This window comes from Odocoileus virginianus, chromosome 6 (assembly GCF_023699985.2).
Source record: "Odocoileus virginianus isolate 20LAN1187 ecotype Illinois chromosome 6, Ovbor_1.2, whole genome shotgun sequence".
Classification (NCBI taxonomy): Eukaryota; Metazoa; Chordata; class Mammalia; order Artiodactyla; family Cervidae; genus Odocoileus; species Odocoileus virginianus.
The window spans coordinates 40,260,633-40,279,837 of record NC_069679.1 but is presented as its reverse complement, the minus strand read 5'-3'; the positions used below and the strand labels follow the sequence as shown (position 1 = coordinate 40,279,837).

The 19,205-nt window shown below is 37.1% G+C and overlaps 1 protein-coding gene across 3 annotated transcripts in view; it reads right to left on the bottom strand.

Moving 5' to 3' along the window:
* Positions 1 to 8,279: 8,279 nt before the first annotated feature.
* SLTM (SAFB like transcription modulator) overlaps positions 8,280 to 19,205 on the bottom strand; it is a 43,442-nt gene continuing 32,516 nt past the window's right edge. For all 3 annotated transcript variants that reach the window (XM_070469220.1, XM_020882635.2, XM_020882637.2), the window contains 7 exons: positions 16,675 to 16,855; positions 15,834 to 15,958; positions 14,813 to 14,983; positions 13,746 to 14,060; positions 13,494 to 13,638; positions 11,422 to 11,582; positions 8,280 to 9,351 (listed from right to left, as the gene is read on the bottom strand). In XM_070469220.1, coding sequence (XP_070325321.1) covers positions 9,243 to 9,351; positions 11,422 to 11,582; positions 13,494 to 13,638; positions 13,746 to 14,060; positions 14,813 to 14,983; positions 15,834 to 15,958; positions 16,675 to 16,855 — 1,207 coding nt within the window. In that variant the 3' untranslated portion in view covers positions 8,280 to 9,242. The remainder of the gene's footprint in view (positions 9,352 to 11,421; positions 11,583 to 13,493; positions 13,639 to 13,745; positions 14,061 to 14,812; positions 14,984 to 15,833; positions 15,959 to 16,674; positions 16,856 to 19,205) is intronic.

Below are 19,205 nucleotides of genomic sequence, written 5' to 3'. Positions count from 1 at the left end.
CTGTGGTTGGTTCATTTCACTTGCCCCATGATCTCTTCTGTTCCAAATTATTGTACAGTATCCACTCTTCATAGCTCATCACAGATTGTTTTAAAAATGGGACATTTTTGTTAACATTTCGGTGGAGAATTGCATGTGGGAATACAGTCATTGTTTGTTTTGTTCTGTTTTGTTTTTTGCTTAACTTATATGGAACCCAAACATCAAAACGATTAACATAACCAAGCTGGTACAAATTACTTTTAATGCTTGATTGGGATATTTTGAGTATGGTGGCTATCTCCTGTGTGGTATAATGTTGATTGTTCTCAATTAATGTCTCAGTTTGATCACTATCAACTTCAACTTGTCTACCCAGCTGTGGAGCATCGTCCAGTGAGTAATTTCCAGCATGAAACTTTGCAAACCACTTTTGACACATTCAATCAGTCACAGCACCTTTTCCATACACCATGCAAATCTTTTTTTTGTGTTTCAGTTGTGTTTTTTCCTTTCTTGAAGTAATAAATAAAGTATAATATGCCAAAAATGTTACTTTTCCATCTTCTATATTACAATGGCTACACAAAAATCACCAATTTTGATGTTTTTTTAAAAATGCACAGATATGACAGCTGTCACAATACAATCTAACAAAATTGTTTCAAAAGAAGTTAAAGACAACTGAGTGCTACTGGAGCCATCTTAATGGAAAAAAATGAACTTTCTGTCCAACTCAATAAATAAAATGATGTTATTTTCATTTTATTGTCTTATGTACTAAAGTCCATTTTTTTCAAAGCTTTGTATCATGTTAAATATCAACTTTTCCTTAATGATTAAATTCCTGCTAATTTTTAAACAAATAAAAATATTTAACTGCTATAAAGTCCTAACCACCATCTGAGCCTTCACTGAGCTGTAGTAGCAACATCAAAGATCACTCATCACAGATAACCATAACAAATATAATAATGAAAAGTCTGAAATATTATAAGAATTACCAAAATGTGACAGAAACATAAAGTAAGCAAATGCTGTTGGAAAAACAGCACCAACAGAGTTGCTCAGTGCACAGTTGCCACAAACCTTCAACCTGTAAAAAAGCAGTATCTGTGAAGCATGATTGGAGAAGGAAATGGCAACCCACTCCAGCACTCTTGCCTGGAAAATCCCATGGACGGAGGAGCCTGGTAGGCTGCAGTCCATGGGGTCGCACAGAGTCGGACACGATTGAGCGACTTCACTTTCACTTTTCACTTTCATGCATTGGAGAAGGAAATGGCAACCCACTCCAGTGTTCTTGCCTGGAGAATCCCAGGGATGGGGGAGCCTGGTTGGTTGCTGTCTATGGGGTTGCATAGAGCCAGACACGACTGAAGCGACTTAGCAGCACAAAGCATGATAAAATGGGGCATGCATTATGTAATAAAAATGTAAATATTATATCCCTGGAGAAAGAAATGGCATCCCACTCCAGCTTTCTTGCCTTGAAAATCCCATGCACAAAAAAAAAAAGAAAAAAAATCCCATGCACAGAAGAGCCTTGTGGGCTGCAGTCTGTGGAGTTGCAAAAGAATTGGACACAACTTAGTGACCAAACAACAACTAATACATATGTTCCCACCAATTCCACTCCTACATATTTACTCCAGAGAAATGAAAACGTGCACAGAGAATTGTACACAAATATTCATACCAGTTTTATTCATAGTAGCCAAAATCTCAACAACTCAAATTTTCATCAATAGGTGAATTCATAAAAAATTATAGTACACCCATACAGTGCAATGCTATACAGCAACAATAAGGAACTACAAAAGCAACATGGATGAATTGCAGAAACATTACACTGAACAAAAGGAGCCAGATGCAAAATTAACATTATTGTGTGATTGTTTATATGAAACTTTAGGAAACAAAATCACCAGTGACAGGAAGATCAATCAATGACTGCCTAGGGCTGAAGATGTGACTTGTGATGACCAGAAAAGGGCACAAGAAAGACCGTTAGTGATGAAAATATTCTGCATCTTGACCATCGTAGTGGTTACTTGGGTGTGTAATTTGTCAAAACTCATTATACTGTACACTTAAAATATGTGCATAGTATTATTTGTAAATTTTACTTAAAATTTTTTAAAAATATTATTTCTATATACTAGCAACAAATGATTGAATATTAAAATTTTATAATTCCATTTATAATATATCAAACATACTAAACATAAATTTGACAAAATATGTATAAGACCTATACACTGAAAATGTGACCTTGAGTTACCTCATTTCTGTCTTTGTCCATGCCCACCTTGAGATTTTACATTTAAATTTTTAAAGTTAGTTACACAGAGTGAGAATTGTAAAGTATAATATTTTTCTTAAGTACAAATTTTAGTTACTGCAAAAAATACTGAACTGCCTGGAAATTCCCATGGACGGAGGAGCCTAGTAGGCTACAGTCCGTGGGGTCGCACAGAGTCAGACACGACTGAGCGACTTCACTTTCACTTTTCACTTTCATGCATTGGAGAAGGAAATGGCAACCCACTCCAGTGTTTTGCCTGGAGAATCCCAGGGACGGGGGAGCCTGGTGGGCTGCCGTCTATGGAGTCGCACAGAGTTGGACACGACTGAAGCGACTTAGCAGCAGCAGCAGCAGTAATATCTTGTAAATTGAAAATTCATTTTTAATCAGTATTTTAAAACTAAAGAATAAAGGAAATGCTTATTACAGAAAATAATTTTGTCATACAGAGGAGGAAGTGTTTAGAAATTATTTGCTTTGTGGTATCAAATATATATTAAGTCACTGGTCGTATCTCCCCCACATGGATGAAATGACTTGAACTGATCTTCTTTTAAGTACGTGTCTATGTTTGAATCTTGATTCCACCACTTGCTATCTTGGACAAACTGTTCCTTAGCTTCCACACGTTAAAATAGGAATAATATTAGTACCGAGATCTAAATCTTAAGCCTGTTTCTGAAAATTAAATGAATTAATGCATGTTTATTACTTAGTACAATGCCTAGAACATGGTAAGTGCTCAATAAATATGAACTTCTGTGATGACAATCAAGCTTATGTGCCTGACAAGATTTGTTTCCCTTTTAGTCTCCTGTGATTAGATAGAATGACCAGAGTTGCCTACATTTGAATTTTTATTGTAAGTTGGACAGGAACCATAAAGGTCATAAATCTGTAGATAAAGAAAGTGGGGTCCATAAAAGTTAGATTATATGCTTCAGCTAGTAGGATCAGAACCAGACTCCAAGACTTCTAACTCTGGATCTGGTCTCTTAATCTTGATATCAATCTATAATCCTTTTTAAAGGTAACTCTCCCAGTTAATATACTAAATACAAAGTACTGCTTATCTAAATAATACTTAGAATTAATATTTCACAGCTTAACCAAGACAGTTTTAAAAGCCCTAGACACAAGTTCCTAATGCTGAAGTTCACCTTCCCCTATCCCAAGTGGTTCAATGATAGGAAATTATTAATCATCAGTTAACTGGAAAATTACATTAATCAGAGCATCTCATCCCACTGGCAAGATGGTGTTTCTAAAACTAAAATGACATGTTGGAGCAGTGATAAGGAAAACTCTACTAATAAAATTGGCAACTGCTCTTCAAAGAATATTTGGTTCTTCCTACTCTGAGCTGTATCTCCATGATTCTTAACCCAGGCTGCACACGTGGATCCTTTGGGAAAGCTTTGACAGACAAACATGCTGAAGTGCTGCCCTGAATGTTTTAGAGTAGGGTCCAGGCTTGAGAACTATTTACTGCCTTATCTCACCAAATTAGACCTAAGATTTCATCAGCAACAGCTATACTATTTCAATTCTCTATGTAACCAGCAACATTTACAAATTAAATTTTTATTTTTTATCAGAGAACACAAGTTTGCTACAAGAGAATGAATGAGAATTAGTTCAGTATTCCATGTGTTTTCACCATTTAAATCCTTACAACAGCCTTGCAAGGTAAGCCAAGTTCATCATAGCATCTTGGACTTACAGATAAGCTGCCCATACTTGTACCCACCTAGTAAATGGCAGACTGACACTTGAACACCTAATTCCTGCATATTCCTAAGTCTTTAGACTGGACAGTCCTGTAGATTGTCCAGAAACAAGGACCTTTCCTATGGTACAGTCTGGCCCACGTGTGCCTTGTTAAGAGTGGTTCTGTGGTAGTGAAATGTACACAAGGTGAAGCAGACCCAGGGTGTTTTTCCTGAGGCCAGAAAGTCAAGAACAAGAGGGACCAAGGATTGCAGGTCATTTGGGAAATAGAGTAAAAGTAATTTTAAAAGCTCATAGGTATATGATAATTTTAAGAAAACTGGGATACTTTAGGGTTTTATCTTTTATTATTTTTTATCCTTTAGAATTTTTAGTCTTACTATCCTATACTTAAGAAATGTACTATATATATCTTACTTCTCATGGTATCTGATCTGTCTCCTCTCCACTCCATCTCCCAAATGCCTGCCTGGTAAACCATAAGGAGTAAAGAAATAAAGTTAATATATGTTGACAGATATTAGAAATTTGAGAGACAGAAAACTGTCTTTATCCAAATGACTGGTTTTTGTTTGAGCTTTTGATGTAAGCAGTCTCTTAATAAATCAATAAAAATTTAACCATTGAGCAGATTTCATATTCTTGCTTCCTAACCCAGATGGCAAATCCAAGTGGGAAGCAAATATATGATTTGGTGAGCCTGGAACTGGAGCAAAGATGATTTGATGGTTAATATTTCTGCCTAAGAGGCTTCCCAGGTGGCTCAGTGGTAAAGAATCTGCCTGCAATGCAGGTGCAGGAGATGCCACGGGCTGCTGGGTCGGGAAGGTTGCCTGGAGGAGGGCATGGCAACCCACTCCAATATTCTTGCCTCAAAGAATCCCATGGACAGAAGAGCCTGGCCGGGCAGTTTATAGGGTCACACAGAATCGGGCACAACTGAAGCAACTGAGCACACACACATCCTGTCTAAGGCAGGCATCGCCTTTTTGGCTTAACTCTGATGGTCTGGGCAACCTGTCCCTAAACAGTCCCATTTCTTGCTGCCGCAAAGGGAGCAGAAGCTTGGAGAGTTTTGGGCCCTCCTCAAATGCTTACCTCAATTTTCACCAAATACTCTCAAAGTTACAAGTATTCAATCTTAGAAAATGTGTTCGGTCAGTTCAGTCGCTCAGTCATGTCTGACTCTGCGACCACATGGACTGAAGCAAGCCAGGCTTCCCCGTCGATCACCAACTCCCAAAGCTTGCTCAAACTCATGTCGATTGAGTCGATGATGCCATCCAACCGTCTCATACTCTGTCATCCCCTTCTCCTGCCTTGAATCTTTCCCAGCATCAGGGTCTTTTCAAATGAGTCAGTTCTTCGCATCAGGTGGCCAAAGTATTAGAGTTTCAGCTTCAGCATCAGTCCTTCTAATGAATATTCAGGACTGATCTCCTTTAGGATGGACTGGTTGGATCTCCTTGCAGTCCAAGGGACTCTCAAGAGTCTTCTCTAACACCACAGTTCAAAAGCATCAATTCTGCGCACTCAGCTTTCTTTATGGTCCAACTTTCACATCCATACACTGGAAAAACCATAGCTTTGACTAGATGGACCTTTGTTGGCAAAGTAATGTCTCTGCTTTTTAATATGCTATCTAGGTTGGTCATAGCTTTTCTTCCAAGAAGCAAGTGTCTTTTAATTTCTTCTAATTAGAAAACCATGTTGGTTACACCAATTCAATTGTACAAAGCCCAGACCCCGACCCCAACCCCTATTCCTACCAAACTGCAGCCCCTAAGTATCTTCTAGAAAAATTCTGAATTCTCCATATAGGTATTTACTTGACATTTATTGAGTAGCTACTAAGTGTGAGGTGCTCAGGATATGGCAGTGAAAACTAAACAAAAAAAGCTGCAGACAAAACTGCTGCCCTCCTGGAGCTTACATCCAAGTTAGAAGAAATATATGATAAATGTCAGACGGAAAGGGGAAGGGAGAATATTGAGAGTGGATAAAAGTGTTATAAAAGTTATAAATACTAGGGAAGGCACTGAGAAAGTGACATTTTCACAAAGTGGATGTGGCAGGGGAGTGTATTCCAGATCAAGGCAAAAGGCCAGAGATGGGAGACTGTATTCAAGAAACAGGAAGAGGCTGAAGTGACGGAAACAAAGTTAGCAAGGAGAGAAGCAGGAAACAAGGCGATCAGAAGTAGCGCAATTCCAAAGACTGGATTTATTCCAAGGGAGACAAGGCAATATTTGAAGGTTTAGAACAGAAAAAAGAAAAACATTTGCCATTTGGTGGTGTAGACATAAAAGTAATTGATATAGAATACATAGGTGAAAATTGTTTGGAAGCTTACGCTTAAGCCTGGTTAGAAGCACCAAGTATAACAAAGAGAGAAAAAGGAAAGATAGAACCTTATTTTGCAGGAAGCACTTAAGGATTTCAGAAAACAGTTTTTTTCAGGTAAAAATAAGCTGATGCAGTATGACTGATCTGTTTACATGATGCAGTTTGACTGATGCAGTTTACATGATGTAGAAAAGAGAATTTTATGTATGGCAGCCTTATTGACTTTGAAGATAGTGGCTAAACATTTGTGAGGATTAGCTAGTTTGTGGGTGGGAGCGGTGACTGAAATGTTAAATTAGAGACACTGAGAGGAAAGCTAATTAAGCACTGTTAGAGGTGTTGGAAAAGATTCATCTTTAGGTAACAAGCTGGATTAGATGAAGTCTGAAAGAATGCAACAGTAATTTGACATTTTTATAGTAAGGATTTAGTAAGTGTTTAATTGTTGGAACCGGCTTAAATATGGAGGAACTGGGTTAACTGACAAGGGATTCAATACAGGCAGAAGGGTTTCTAAATTTTTCTATGCAACTCTGAAGTCTTTACATTTCTTTTAGAATTATTTTGGACAATTATTTGAAACTATAATTATTTGAAGTTTCTGACTTCAGTGTCTTGTCCAAGCTTATTAAGACTGGCTCTTTCTTCTTTTTTAAAAGCCATCTCTTTCCTGAACCACTGTAAGCTGTCTGTTACTCTTTAATCACTGAAACCTAACTTATGCTGAAACAGTTTTGGATTGTTTGGTAAGTATATGGAGAGTAATAAAATTTTTTCTTTTCTCTTGGTTTTGAGGAACTCATCTTCCTTTATGAACTCTTTAAAATTGGATTTCACTACTGATCCTTAGCCAGCCAGATCTCTAGTAACTGATGTCCCTGAACCCTGATGGTTACTTCCAAACCCAATGCCAAAACTTCAGAAGGCAGTTCTGTTAGGTTTTTTGAACTTAAAAATGCTATACTATGGCAACTCTGAGGGAAAAATAACTACCTACCAGTTTGTGGACAGCTGTGCAATTCAGTGTTAGGTGTAGAAAAGATTATAACATCAAAGATCTAATATTTTAAGAGATTACTTCTCAGATCCCCATCTGAAAATGGATAGGACAATAATTGTTACTTATAGCTAGTAGGATTCTTTTTGAGTATTAGGCAAGCAATGCATTTAAAATGCTTAGTACATTGCCCATCAAATAAAGTGCTTAGCAATGTTAGCAAATGGGTAATCCATTATGGTAAGCATAGCTCCACTCCAGCAATGGGGAAAAAGATCAAAAGTGACCTAAAGACCCAAAGTTTACAAAGAGGCAAAGCAGAAAAGTAAGTTAGTTCACTGCAATACATAACTGAGGCTTCTATTGTACCATTCTACAACATGCACAGGGAATCAGGAAATGAAGAAGTAGACCTCTACACACAGACAGGGAAGAAACGGGTATGAAATCCAGAACAACAGAAAAAGTGCCAGTTCCCCAGAGAGTCAAAGACAAAGGCTCCCTGGCTGCCTTCAGTAAAGAACGTCTATAGAGACTCCTTCTCAGATCAAAAGGTGGCCTCAGGGCAAGCACCTGGCACCCATCTTTTACTCTGCATATGCGTACACGCTGCTGAGTTTTGCAAGAATACAGACCATCTGAACTACTGATTCACATGAAGGAATATGGGAGGCTTTAAGAGGTGGTATTCAAAATTTTCCTTGAAGGACTTCCCTGGAAAAGATGCTTTAAAAAAAAAAGTCATAAGGTCAGTGTTTAAGTTTCCAACACTTCAGCAGAAGTGAAATGTCAGATTTATATCCTAGGAAGAAGACCAAAACACTTGTCGTTAAAGCTCTAAACTTGGTCAATTACTTGGAGTAAGGAAAGGGGCTGGAGGACCAACACCTAAAACGCTGGAAACAAAGACACATACACTTCCAGGTGTGGATTTTTATTTTCACAAAGAGACAACAATGCCTTCCCACATACAAGTATTTACAAAACCCAACTGATTCACCAATCTAGAACCTGGGTTTTTGTTTTTTGTTTTTCCACTTCTCAACATAGTTGGGAATATGGAAACATTAATACCAACACAATTCCCAGAGATGGAATTTATCCATCAAACAGTGCAGATTACCTAAAAGTGCACTTACCTGCACAACTCAGTCTAAGAACCTCAGTGATACAAACCTCATGGCCAAGGTTTCATTAATCTATTTGGTTTCATACCATGCAAACCTGAACAAGTGTGCTGCTAACAGTAAACTGAAAATCGGTTTTCATTTTACAATTAAAAAGGTTCTCAACGCTTTAGCAACTATACAGAATATGAAGGTTTATTTCAAAAAAGAGTACATTTCTTAAAACCAGGATACACAGATGCACTTAATGTAACAGTACCTTCTGCAAAAATAGGTTACATAATACTCAGAAATGCAAGGAACAATCTTATTTTCTAAAAATTAAACAGCAGACTTCTTAAGCTTAAACAGCCTTCAAAACGGAGGCTGAAAATTCTTGGTGATAAGAAGTAACTCTAGAGCCTGACACCACAGAGCTAATGCTGCAAATTAAACCACTACCACACACCTGCAAACTACTCTTTATATTCACACAGCGTTAAACAAAATGGTTTTGATTCCTATCCTTTCCAATGTGTCTTGGTGCTGCAAGAAAAAAAGTTGAATGATACACAAAACTATTAAAAGTTACAACGGAACTATTTAAACATCTTCTCCAAAATTGAGAAAAGCAATCATGTTAAATTTTAAAAAAAGAGAAAAAGGAAAAGTCTGACAACTCTCAAGCAAGTCAGAGGTCCTCTTCATAAGTAGTCAAGTAAAGTTTACAGGAGATTTCAATAAATTATCTTGAAACCATGGCAGCAAGTAATTTTCAGAATCGTCGTGGAGGTCCACCCTTAAATGGCTTAAATCCGGAGCCACTTCCTCTTGGCATGGAATTGCCACTGATTTGTACAATTCTATTAATTGGGGATGCATTACTGAAAAAATGTTTAAAAGAAAAAAATGTCAGAGAACAAAAGAGAAAATAACTATAGCTAATACCTAAAAAGTGATTATCATTTAACAGACACTGTTCTTTGTACTTTACCCATATTAAATAATTTACTTTTTTCAACAGTTCTGTGAGGTATGTACCATTACTAACCCCGCTTTCCTGATGAAGAGTGATACAGCACTTAAGTTACCTGCCTAAGGTCACAATGATTATCTGATAATAAACAGTGGTGTAAAGATTTCAACTCTGGCAGTCTTGTGTTAAACCCCTGCCTCTTAGTAAGCCATGTAATGGTCTGCATGTGAACGGACTTCTCAAAGTGTGGTCCCCAGATCTGCATCAGCATCAACTAGGAACTTGAACCTCTGAACTACAAGACATCATTTAAGAAATACTTTTGGAATTTCTTTTATATGAATAATGCAACAGAGTAGGTATGAATAAATAATATAGGAATAAAAACCCACCCCCCAAAACCCTATAACAAATTTGGAAGATAAAAATCCATGGTGAAATGGTTTAAGGATAAAACCTGATTAAAGAAAGGCTTGGATGCCAGGCTAAGTGATCTAAAGAAGCTGTTTGTAGTTCTGGAGCAAGTAAATGGTGTAAGAAAATAGTCTCAACAGTTAAATTTAGAAATAATGTGAAAAAATGGAGGAGAGAAAAATATTGGGAAGATTGACAGGAGCTAAAATGAAAAAGAAGACAAAGCTACCACAAATATTTTTTTTAACTGAACCATACTTAGAAATTTATGCTAGGCAAGGAGAAAAATAAAGATGAGGCCCATATTTTTTCCAGTCTGGCACTGGCAAAAGAAGTTGGAAACAACAGAAACATAAAGATCTGAAACAGGAGGGGAATGAGTTTGCTTGTGACCTTGAATTTTATTCATCCAAGCATCTACATGGTGATCACAGTATAAAACAATAAAGAATAGTGCCTAAAATCCAACCATGTGAAGGAGCCAATAAAATAAATAAAAAAGAAAATTATGGTACATTAGAAAAGAGAGGAAAGTTTCAAAAAAGGAAAATCAAAAGGGTTTAATCACCAAAGAGCCCAAGAACTAAAAAAAAAAATAAAGGAATCTGTATTTATCAAAAAAAATTGTATGGGTGACCTTTAAAAACCAAGGAGAGGGGAAGGAGAGGGCAGGACAAATCTGACATATATACACTACCATGTGTAAAAGAGACAGTTAGTGGGAACCTGCTCCACAGCACAGGGAGCTCAGCTAGGTGCTCTGTGAAGACCTAGATGGATGGGATAGTGGTAGGGGGTGGGAGGGAAGTTCAAGAGGGAGAGGATATATGGATACATATACCTGATTCACTTCCTTGTATAGCAGAAACTAATACAATATTGTAAAGCAATTATCCTCCACTTAAAAAAAAAGAATGAGTGATGAGGCTGGGCAGGCACAAGTATAACACTCACTTAAATTTGATGGTGGAAGCAACCAATAGAATAGTAGTAACCTGGGTCAGTGAGCTAAGCCAATGTCTCTTCTAAGACAGATGAATGGGAAAGAATGAAGTGTATAGGAGAGGCCAAATACTTGCCAGCTGAAGGGTCACAATGGATATTGGTGTGAAGAGAAAATAAAGCTCATCTCTTAGCATCTGAACAGGCTTTGGGATAAATGTCCAAAAATTTTGATAGAGCTATTTGAGAAAGGAGGAAGCAGAACATACTTTCAGTTTCTTCTTCCTTTCTAAAATTTTTGTAATGATAGTGAACAAGAAGATTGTTCCAATATGAAATTAATATTCCTGTCTACTGGAATCTGACATGTATACATACCTATATCAAGATCTATGCCAAAATACCAATTAATTAACTTATAATAAGGAATATTAACATCAGAGCATGAGCACAAACCCTGCATATAATCTCCTGGAGACTTTGAGTTAATATGAAGAAATATCTGGGCAGACCTAGGGTTGTTACTCATTGTAATTCAATCTCTCAGAAACCATAATGACTTTTAAAGGATAAAGGTTTGGTTGTATGCTGGCAGAAAAACTTGAACTGATTAACTACTTACCTCGTATGTTGTGTTATCATGCCTGCTCCTGTCCGGCCATCACCCATTCGCCTTGTATCATGATAGCCAGGCCCTTGAGAAGGTGGACCATGCCATTCTTTCCTTGGTCCACTTGTGTCCCGTCCATGGCGTTCAACTACATGTCGTTCTTCAGGATAGTGCTAAAGAATAACATATTAAAAGAAAAGTCAGGACAACCTCAGCCTCAGGCCAATTTACTTATGCTGGTATACTCCTCATGTCAGAAAGAAATTAAGAGGTCTGAGAAGATGAAAGAATGAATAATAGGACAAAAGGTTTCCATCTACTTTGAACTGGGAAGCTACTCAGGCTACAAGGGTAGAAAAGGTAGAAAAGCAGAAAATGATTCAGCATTGTTATTTCTATACCTTCTAACACCCATGTACTTTTTGACCCTTGAGTATTTCTGGATCTATATATAATGCCTAGATCTCTGTATGTATTAAGAAGGCATACTGAAAGATCAAAACCTTAAGACAATCAGGCTGGGGTATATGATCCACATGCAAATACCACATAGAAATAGGAGCTGTCATCTTATTTTACACAGTACTAGTTACTGTTATGGCTCTTACAAGGCCTTACATCCATGACTATTAAAAAAAGAATACTGAACATAAAGAAACAAAAACAGAGAACTAAGGATCTGAGGGAGGGAAAAACAAAAAAGAGTCAAAAGTTATGAAAGCCTACAGACATCTGAAGGTGCTCTACAGATACATACTGCTGTCAGAACAGCTAACAGACCAACACCATGAAAACGAAATTTCCAAGGGAGGAATAAGATCTTTTCCTTAAAGGTACCTTCTGCAAAAAGGATAACTGAATGCAGAGAGGCTAGTCTATGAGACTGCGTTAAACTTTACTCTAAATAAGGCAGAATATCTGGATTATATAATGAATTTTTTAAAGTTCTATTCAGGGTATAGCTCAATGAATTGATCTACTGACTATTTCTACTTACTAGAAACATTGAAACTTATAAATCCCAGCAGGCCCAAATCTGTTTCAAAGTGTTTTGTATGAAATGAAAAACAAAAAGGGGTATTAACTAGAATGCCTAGAGATTAAAAACTTTTCTGGTAAAAAGTTGTTACAAAACCACAGAGTACCAGAGGATAATAGAGGTTGAAGGATGGATACATACATATACATACACTTCAGAATTCTTTTCTGTATGTAATTTGAGAATACTCTATCTTCACTACTGTCAACCTATATTATGCCAGTTCTTTCATCAACAGAATGCTTTCAAATCAGGTAAAAGGTTTTTGCTCACTTGAATTGCAAACAGATGTCCTCTGTTCATTAACTTACAAAATATTCAAGTCAATAAAGTGTCACAAGAGTAAAAAGCAATTAAAAAACACAAAATATTCCACTTACCTACCTCTAAAAATAAAAGAACAAAAAAGAAACAAGTGTTTTATTTCAGTTCTACACTTTATTTAATTAAGTAGGAGGAAAGATAAGAGTATTATTTAAAGGAAAAAAAAAAAAGGAAAAAGATGACAGAAACACGAGTACAGGTCAAAGATTTTCCATCCAGTTTGAAAATCTCAATTTCTTAAAAAAGAAATAAAGCCAAAGTCATCATTAAGAAGGTTCATCTACCAAATATAACAATTCTCAAATTTCAGCAGCAATTTTAATAAAAATTTCAGGGATTAAGTCAAATTATCATGTTGTACACTTTTAAACTTACAGAGTTCTGTTTGTCAATTATATTTCAACAAAACTAGAATAAAAAAAAAACTTCAGGGCTAGTATCCTGCTTCTCTGGACTACTATGTTCAACTACTGTCTTGAAAATACAAAAGGGACTTCCCTGGTAGTCGAGTGATTGAGAATCCGCCATCCAATACAGAGTACTCAAGTTCTATCCCTGGTGAGGGAACTAAGATTCCACATGCCACAGGAAAACTAAGCTCATGCAGTGCAGCTTCTCAGCACGCCTACTCTGGAGCCTGCACACAACTAGAGAAGCCCACACGCTGCAGGCCACAACTAAGACCTGATGCAGGGAAACAAGTAAGGAATTAAGCGCTTACCTGTGCTCCACTTCCTCGGTCAGTGATCACTCCTCTGTCTCCCTCCCTGTTTCCATAGCCGGAAGCATTACTTCGAGTCCCGGGAGGAGCCCCTCTTACACTGTGCCCTGACACTTCTCTCCCAGACCGTTCTGGCCTTTCAACTCTGTTAAGACAAAAGTCGAGAACATATACAATCAAACTCCAACCTTTTTTGAAAAACCCAAGTGCTTTATTATCACATTAGCTGGGCATTAGAAACTACACAAATACCTTGTTTCCCGTTTGTCGGTGGACATGCCTCCTTCAGCCTTCCAGGAGGCTGGTCTAGATGGATTGGGCCCTCCTTCTCGAGGATGTCTAGGGTGGGTGGTATCAGGTCTGTCATGAATGATCACTGTTCTCCTCTCATCTCGTTCTCCTCGTACTTCTCGCCTGTCTGTTTCTCGAAGTTCGTTTCTTGGTGGTGGAGGCTCATTTCTTCTGGAATCACTGAAATTTTTGGGATACCTTTCAAAACCTAGATCTTCTCTTCGTGCAGAAGGACGTGGTTTTTTCCCTTCACTTTGACCAACAAAACGTTCTCTCCTGTTATCCAAAACCAAGAACACAGGTCTTGAGAAGTAAGTACTTGGTCTGATTCTTCTTAACTTTATTTGCATAATCTACAATAAAAACACCTTCTTTAAAAAATAACTTAAGGCTAAGTGAACAAAATAGCCACAATTATTGATTATAATGGGGCTTCCTAGGTAGCTTGGTGGTAAACAATCTCCCTGTCAATGCAAGAGAAATGGGATGGATCCCTGGGTTGGAAATATCCCTTGGAGGAGAAAAGGGCAACCCACCACTATTCTTGCCTGGAAAGCCTCATGGGCAGAGGAGCCTGGCAGGCTACAGTGCACAGGGCTGCAGAATCAGACATGCCTGAGCATGATGATGACTGAGCATAATAACCTATGTTTTTTTAAACTGAGCTAAATGTCTGGCAGGAAGGGTGGTATTTTGGCATATAAGGGAAATTACATCAAACACTCAAGTCACTACCAACCGAAGGATATTTTACTGTTCTTCACAAGTGAGGCAAATCCAAAGGTAACAATACTTTCACTTAGTTTTAAAGGTTAAGAAGATAAAGCCTACCTACTTAAGCATGTTATGGTGGCCTATAAAACTAATTTTTAATACAGAATCACATTCTCATTAACAAATAGAAAAACCAAACATGATTTGTTCTGAATACTCACTTATGACCTGTACTTCAGATTTTAATAGAGAACCAAACTATCACTAACAAGTCTCATACACCAATTACAGTAAATTTCAACATATTCATTTACCTATCAAAAGATGAAGACTGAATTGATGAACTCTCAGGAAACCTGCCCCTCTCTCGGTGGTCAAAGTCATTAAATCTATTCTGTTGCCGAGAGTAGTCAGATCCATGGCTGAATCGTGCATCTGTATCTAGAGACAACTTTTTATTCTCGCTCCAGTAAGGATCATCCCGCCTTGAAGAGAAATATTTGCTCGTTTATATAAATTAGTTTTACAGCAACAAAATAACACTTATTGGAGTCATACATACCACATGCTAGGAACTGTGGATACAGAGGGATAATAAACTCAAGACAAACATTCTTTTGTAAGAACAAGCTAGCAAAAAATTAGCAAATTACAGAAAGTTATATAGTGTTAGAGGAATTTCACAGAAAATAAAATAATTGAAAAACTGTTTTCAAATTACTAAATGAAAAAGGCAGATAAGACAAATACTTCATACCATTCTAAAATAAAATTCTAACAAGGAGCATACAACACTTTTGGTTATACTTAACTTTGGAAAGGGTAGAGAGGTTAGTCCCAAGCACAATTCATTCACTCTGCTCTACTTATTTCTCAACACAATGAACTAAATCTCACAGAATTTATATTAAGAAAATTAAATTACTATATTTTGAAGGCTATTAAGAACCATGAATGCAAACAAATAACAGAATCTATATTTTAGTGTTCCCAAGTTTGTGACTTTGATTTCTGTACTGTCTGTACTACCCTGTAAGAATTTTCAAAATGGGTCTGAGTTTGAGAGCCATTATTAAAGCCTACCATGTATTCAATATTTCAAGTCACAGTGGAAAACATTTGGCAAAGGAAGGAAAATGGAGGGCGGGGGGTATGGGGAGATTTTTCTTCTACTTGAAAATCCACTGATGTTCAATTCACTACTGCAATCATTCCCATCCCTCTTGATCATGACCTTTTATTCCAGCAACAGGTGCCTGTACTTTCTAATTCTATAGTCTTAGCATGAAAGGAATAAGACAACAAGTTTAACTGTTAAAGAAAGCAAGCAACTACCTATGATCTACATCACGTGGGCGTTTCAAAGAATTCCTTTTTTCTTGTTCATAACGAAGCTGCTGCTGTTGCCTTCTCAGTTCCTCTCGTTCTCGAGCAATACGTTCAGCTTCCTTACGACGTTCCTTCAGACAACACAGAAGGAAGAACCAACCAATGCAAAATGAAAACATAAGGTAAGTATATATGCAACCTTGCTTTAATCCTATCATTAAGAAAACATCATAAGCAAGCACCAGGCAAAAGACAAACCTGGGACAAAAAATCTGACTTCAGTAATTGCAATCTAAGCTATGACTACTGTTCTGTAACATTAAAAATAACAGAGACTGGGTGGTGAAAGCTGGCAAGTAATTTGGAAGGTCAGATTTAGTTTAATAATTTGAAACAAAAGCACCTAAAAGTAATTAGAGATAAAGTTATTAATAGGACTAAGTGCCCTAAAACCCTGGATGCAATTCTGCAAAGAGAGGCATTATTTCCTTCCAGCCTTGGGGAATCATTCCCACTATAATAAGGAAATAGTTATTATTTTCTAAGAATGGGACAGTGACAGAGCCTGGATTACAACTACTCTGGACTCATAGTCCTATGCTCAGACTATTAGGCTGCCATGATATCGCAGAGTTCAAGTTATTACCAATTGGCTACAACAAAGTCATGACTAAATGTAGTTTTAATTAGCACCTAATTCACTGTTATCTCAGGGACACTTAATAAATGCTCATTAGTTGAACTTATTCTATAAAAGCTTTACAGCATGTAAAGCAAATTTTAGGGCAAAAATCACAGGGTTTGAAAAAGGTCAGTTATTTAAGATGAAAAGATTTTCTGACTGCACCTGTTCAATACGAATGCGTTCCCTTTCCAAGCGTTCGCGTTCCATTCTCTCTCTCTCTAGTTTTTGCCTTTCAATTTCTAGGCGCTCTCTCTCTCTCTGTAAGCGTTCCCGTTCTTCCCGTTCACGAATTATTCTAATGCGTTCTCGCTCTCGACGCTCTCTTTCTGCAATCTCTCTTCGTCTAACAAAAATCAGTATTTAGAAATACTTAAATTATGCTAGCACTGTGTGAAAGAGAATAGCTTTTGAATTTTATTTTTCCTTGAGGTTGGCAATTTTTTACTTCGACTCATTCTAAATAGTTTTAATGTAATTGGAAAGAGAACTCAAAATAAAACTTTAAACAGATTTCAATACTGTCACTTATTTAAGACTGTCACCTGAACAATTTTACAGAGTAGTTGCATCTTAGATGATTCCTGTTTAAATAAAAATCCCACTATAATAGCCCATTAATTAGTCAACATCTTTAAAAGGATATTCTACATATATGAATTTACTAAACTACAAACTTCTGTTTTTGATAGAAAAATTTCCAGTATCTAGGATATATTCTATCTCCTTAAATGAAGTAAGCCTTAGTTTTGTTGAACTGGGATCATAGCCACCAACATGAATTACAGCAAATGGTATAATAAATGGCTGCCCTCAAGGCCTCTTTTGGAGTGTTCACAACCCATAATAGATGGCTCCAGATAACACATTTCTTTGAGTTCAAATATGTGCTCAACTAAATTATTATATTAAGACTTTTAACAGTGGGTTACTTTTCTGTTTGTTTTTAATCATTTCCTCACTTTAAGGCACCCAGTGTATTCTGTCAATCAGCATGTCTTCTCCTAGTAACCCGAGTGGTTCTCAATGGTTCAGTACTGCCCCTGTGGAGGGGCATATCTAATTATGACAATGACCAAGGGGGCTGTTATGAGCAATTAGTTAAGGGGACCAAGGATTCTACATATCATTTGATGCATGGCATAGTCAAGATAGTCCTGCAGCACAAAGAACCATCCAACACTCCAAGTATCTTTCAAATGCCATAATGTAATTCATGTCATCCAAACAAAATCACTTCTAGAAAAAAAAAAATCTAGCCCTAGCATTTAACTCATTTTTAATAAATGCTAGTTTCATTTCCTTTGGCCTTTTATGTACACTAAAGTTTCCAGGAATGCAGCTCCACATAAATAAGACGAAAAATTACACCTTCTTGAGAACTTCACCAAGAGCTGTTCACCATTTCAGAAGTCATTTCATAACAGCAACACTACTCCTGGTATTTGACTCACCAATATGACAAACCGGTATCAATCTGTGTTTGTAGCTGTCACATTCTCACTGAGTCTTAAGAGAGGTGCAAACATCTGACTACTTCATTAGATCTTGTAGAGCGTCATGCCTAAACATTCATATCTGGAATATATGCTTCATTATAAATTACTTTTATGTTTTCTTCATATTAGAGTTAAAGCTTTATATTGTTCTTTTTTGTATATTTGTATAGTAAGTATGTTACATATCAATTTCATTTCAGATTAGTACAGAAGGTGCTACAATTTTTTTTTTGTTTTATTACTATGAAATGAGTGCTGGTCTGATAGGTTTGAGAAGTGCTGCCTAATAACTCCCAATTTCACTCTTCTCTCAGCTGTGGTCATCTGAACAGGAAGGCAAGCATACTAAGACTTCATCAAAAAAAAAAAAAAAAAGGTTCTGAGTATGCAAGAACTGGAGAAGACAATGGCAACCCACTCCAGTACTCTTGCCTAGGAAATCCCATGGACGGCTATAGTCCATGGGGTCACGAAGAGTCGGACATGACTGAGCGACTTCACTTTCATTTTTCACTTTCAGGCACTGGAGAAGGAAATGGCAACCCACTCCAGTATTATTGCCTGGAGAATCCCAGGGATGGGAGCGTGGTGGGCTGCCGTCTATGGGATCGCACAGAGTCGGACACGACTGACATGATTTAGCAGCAGCAGTAGCAGGCAAGAATTATTTCCTTTTAGTAAACTGTGCGGCAATCACAGTATTATTTAAGTTGCTAAAAGTATCTCTGGTAGTTTCTAGCACCCTTCTGAATGAATAGATGAAACTCTGTAAGTGACCATTCAACAATACAGAATATTTGGAAATTTATATTATGAAACACTTTTACAAGAAAACTTTAAGTGGCATCCAAAAATTGACAGCAAACTGGCACTCATGATGAACTATTGAGATATGGCCACTAAAAGTAGAAATGTTTTGTTCTCATTTTGTTTTAAAGAGGATGCCTGCTTTAGGACAGAGTTTGAACACAGTAAGGTTCACAGGTTAAATCTTCCTTTACTTGGGCTCTAATTCAAAGTACAATCAATTTTTCATAAAATGTCAATGTATTATTTGGTCACTACAGCTTACACTAAGACTATCTTATATCAAAATCAAAATTTGCCTTCAAAGTCATGTTTTTTTTATAGCGGCAGCTTTGGAGTAGAGGAAAGAGCATTGGACTTGGAGTCAGAAGACTTGGGTCTGAGTCCCGA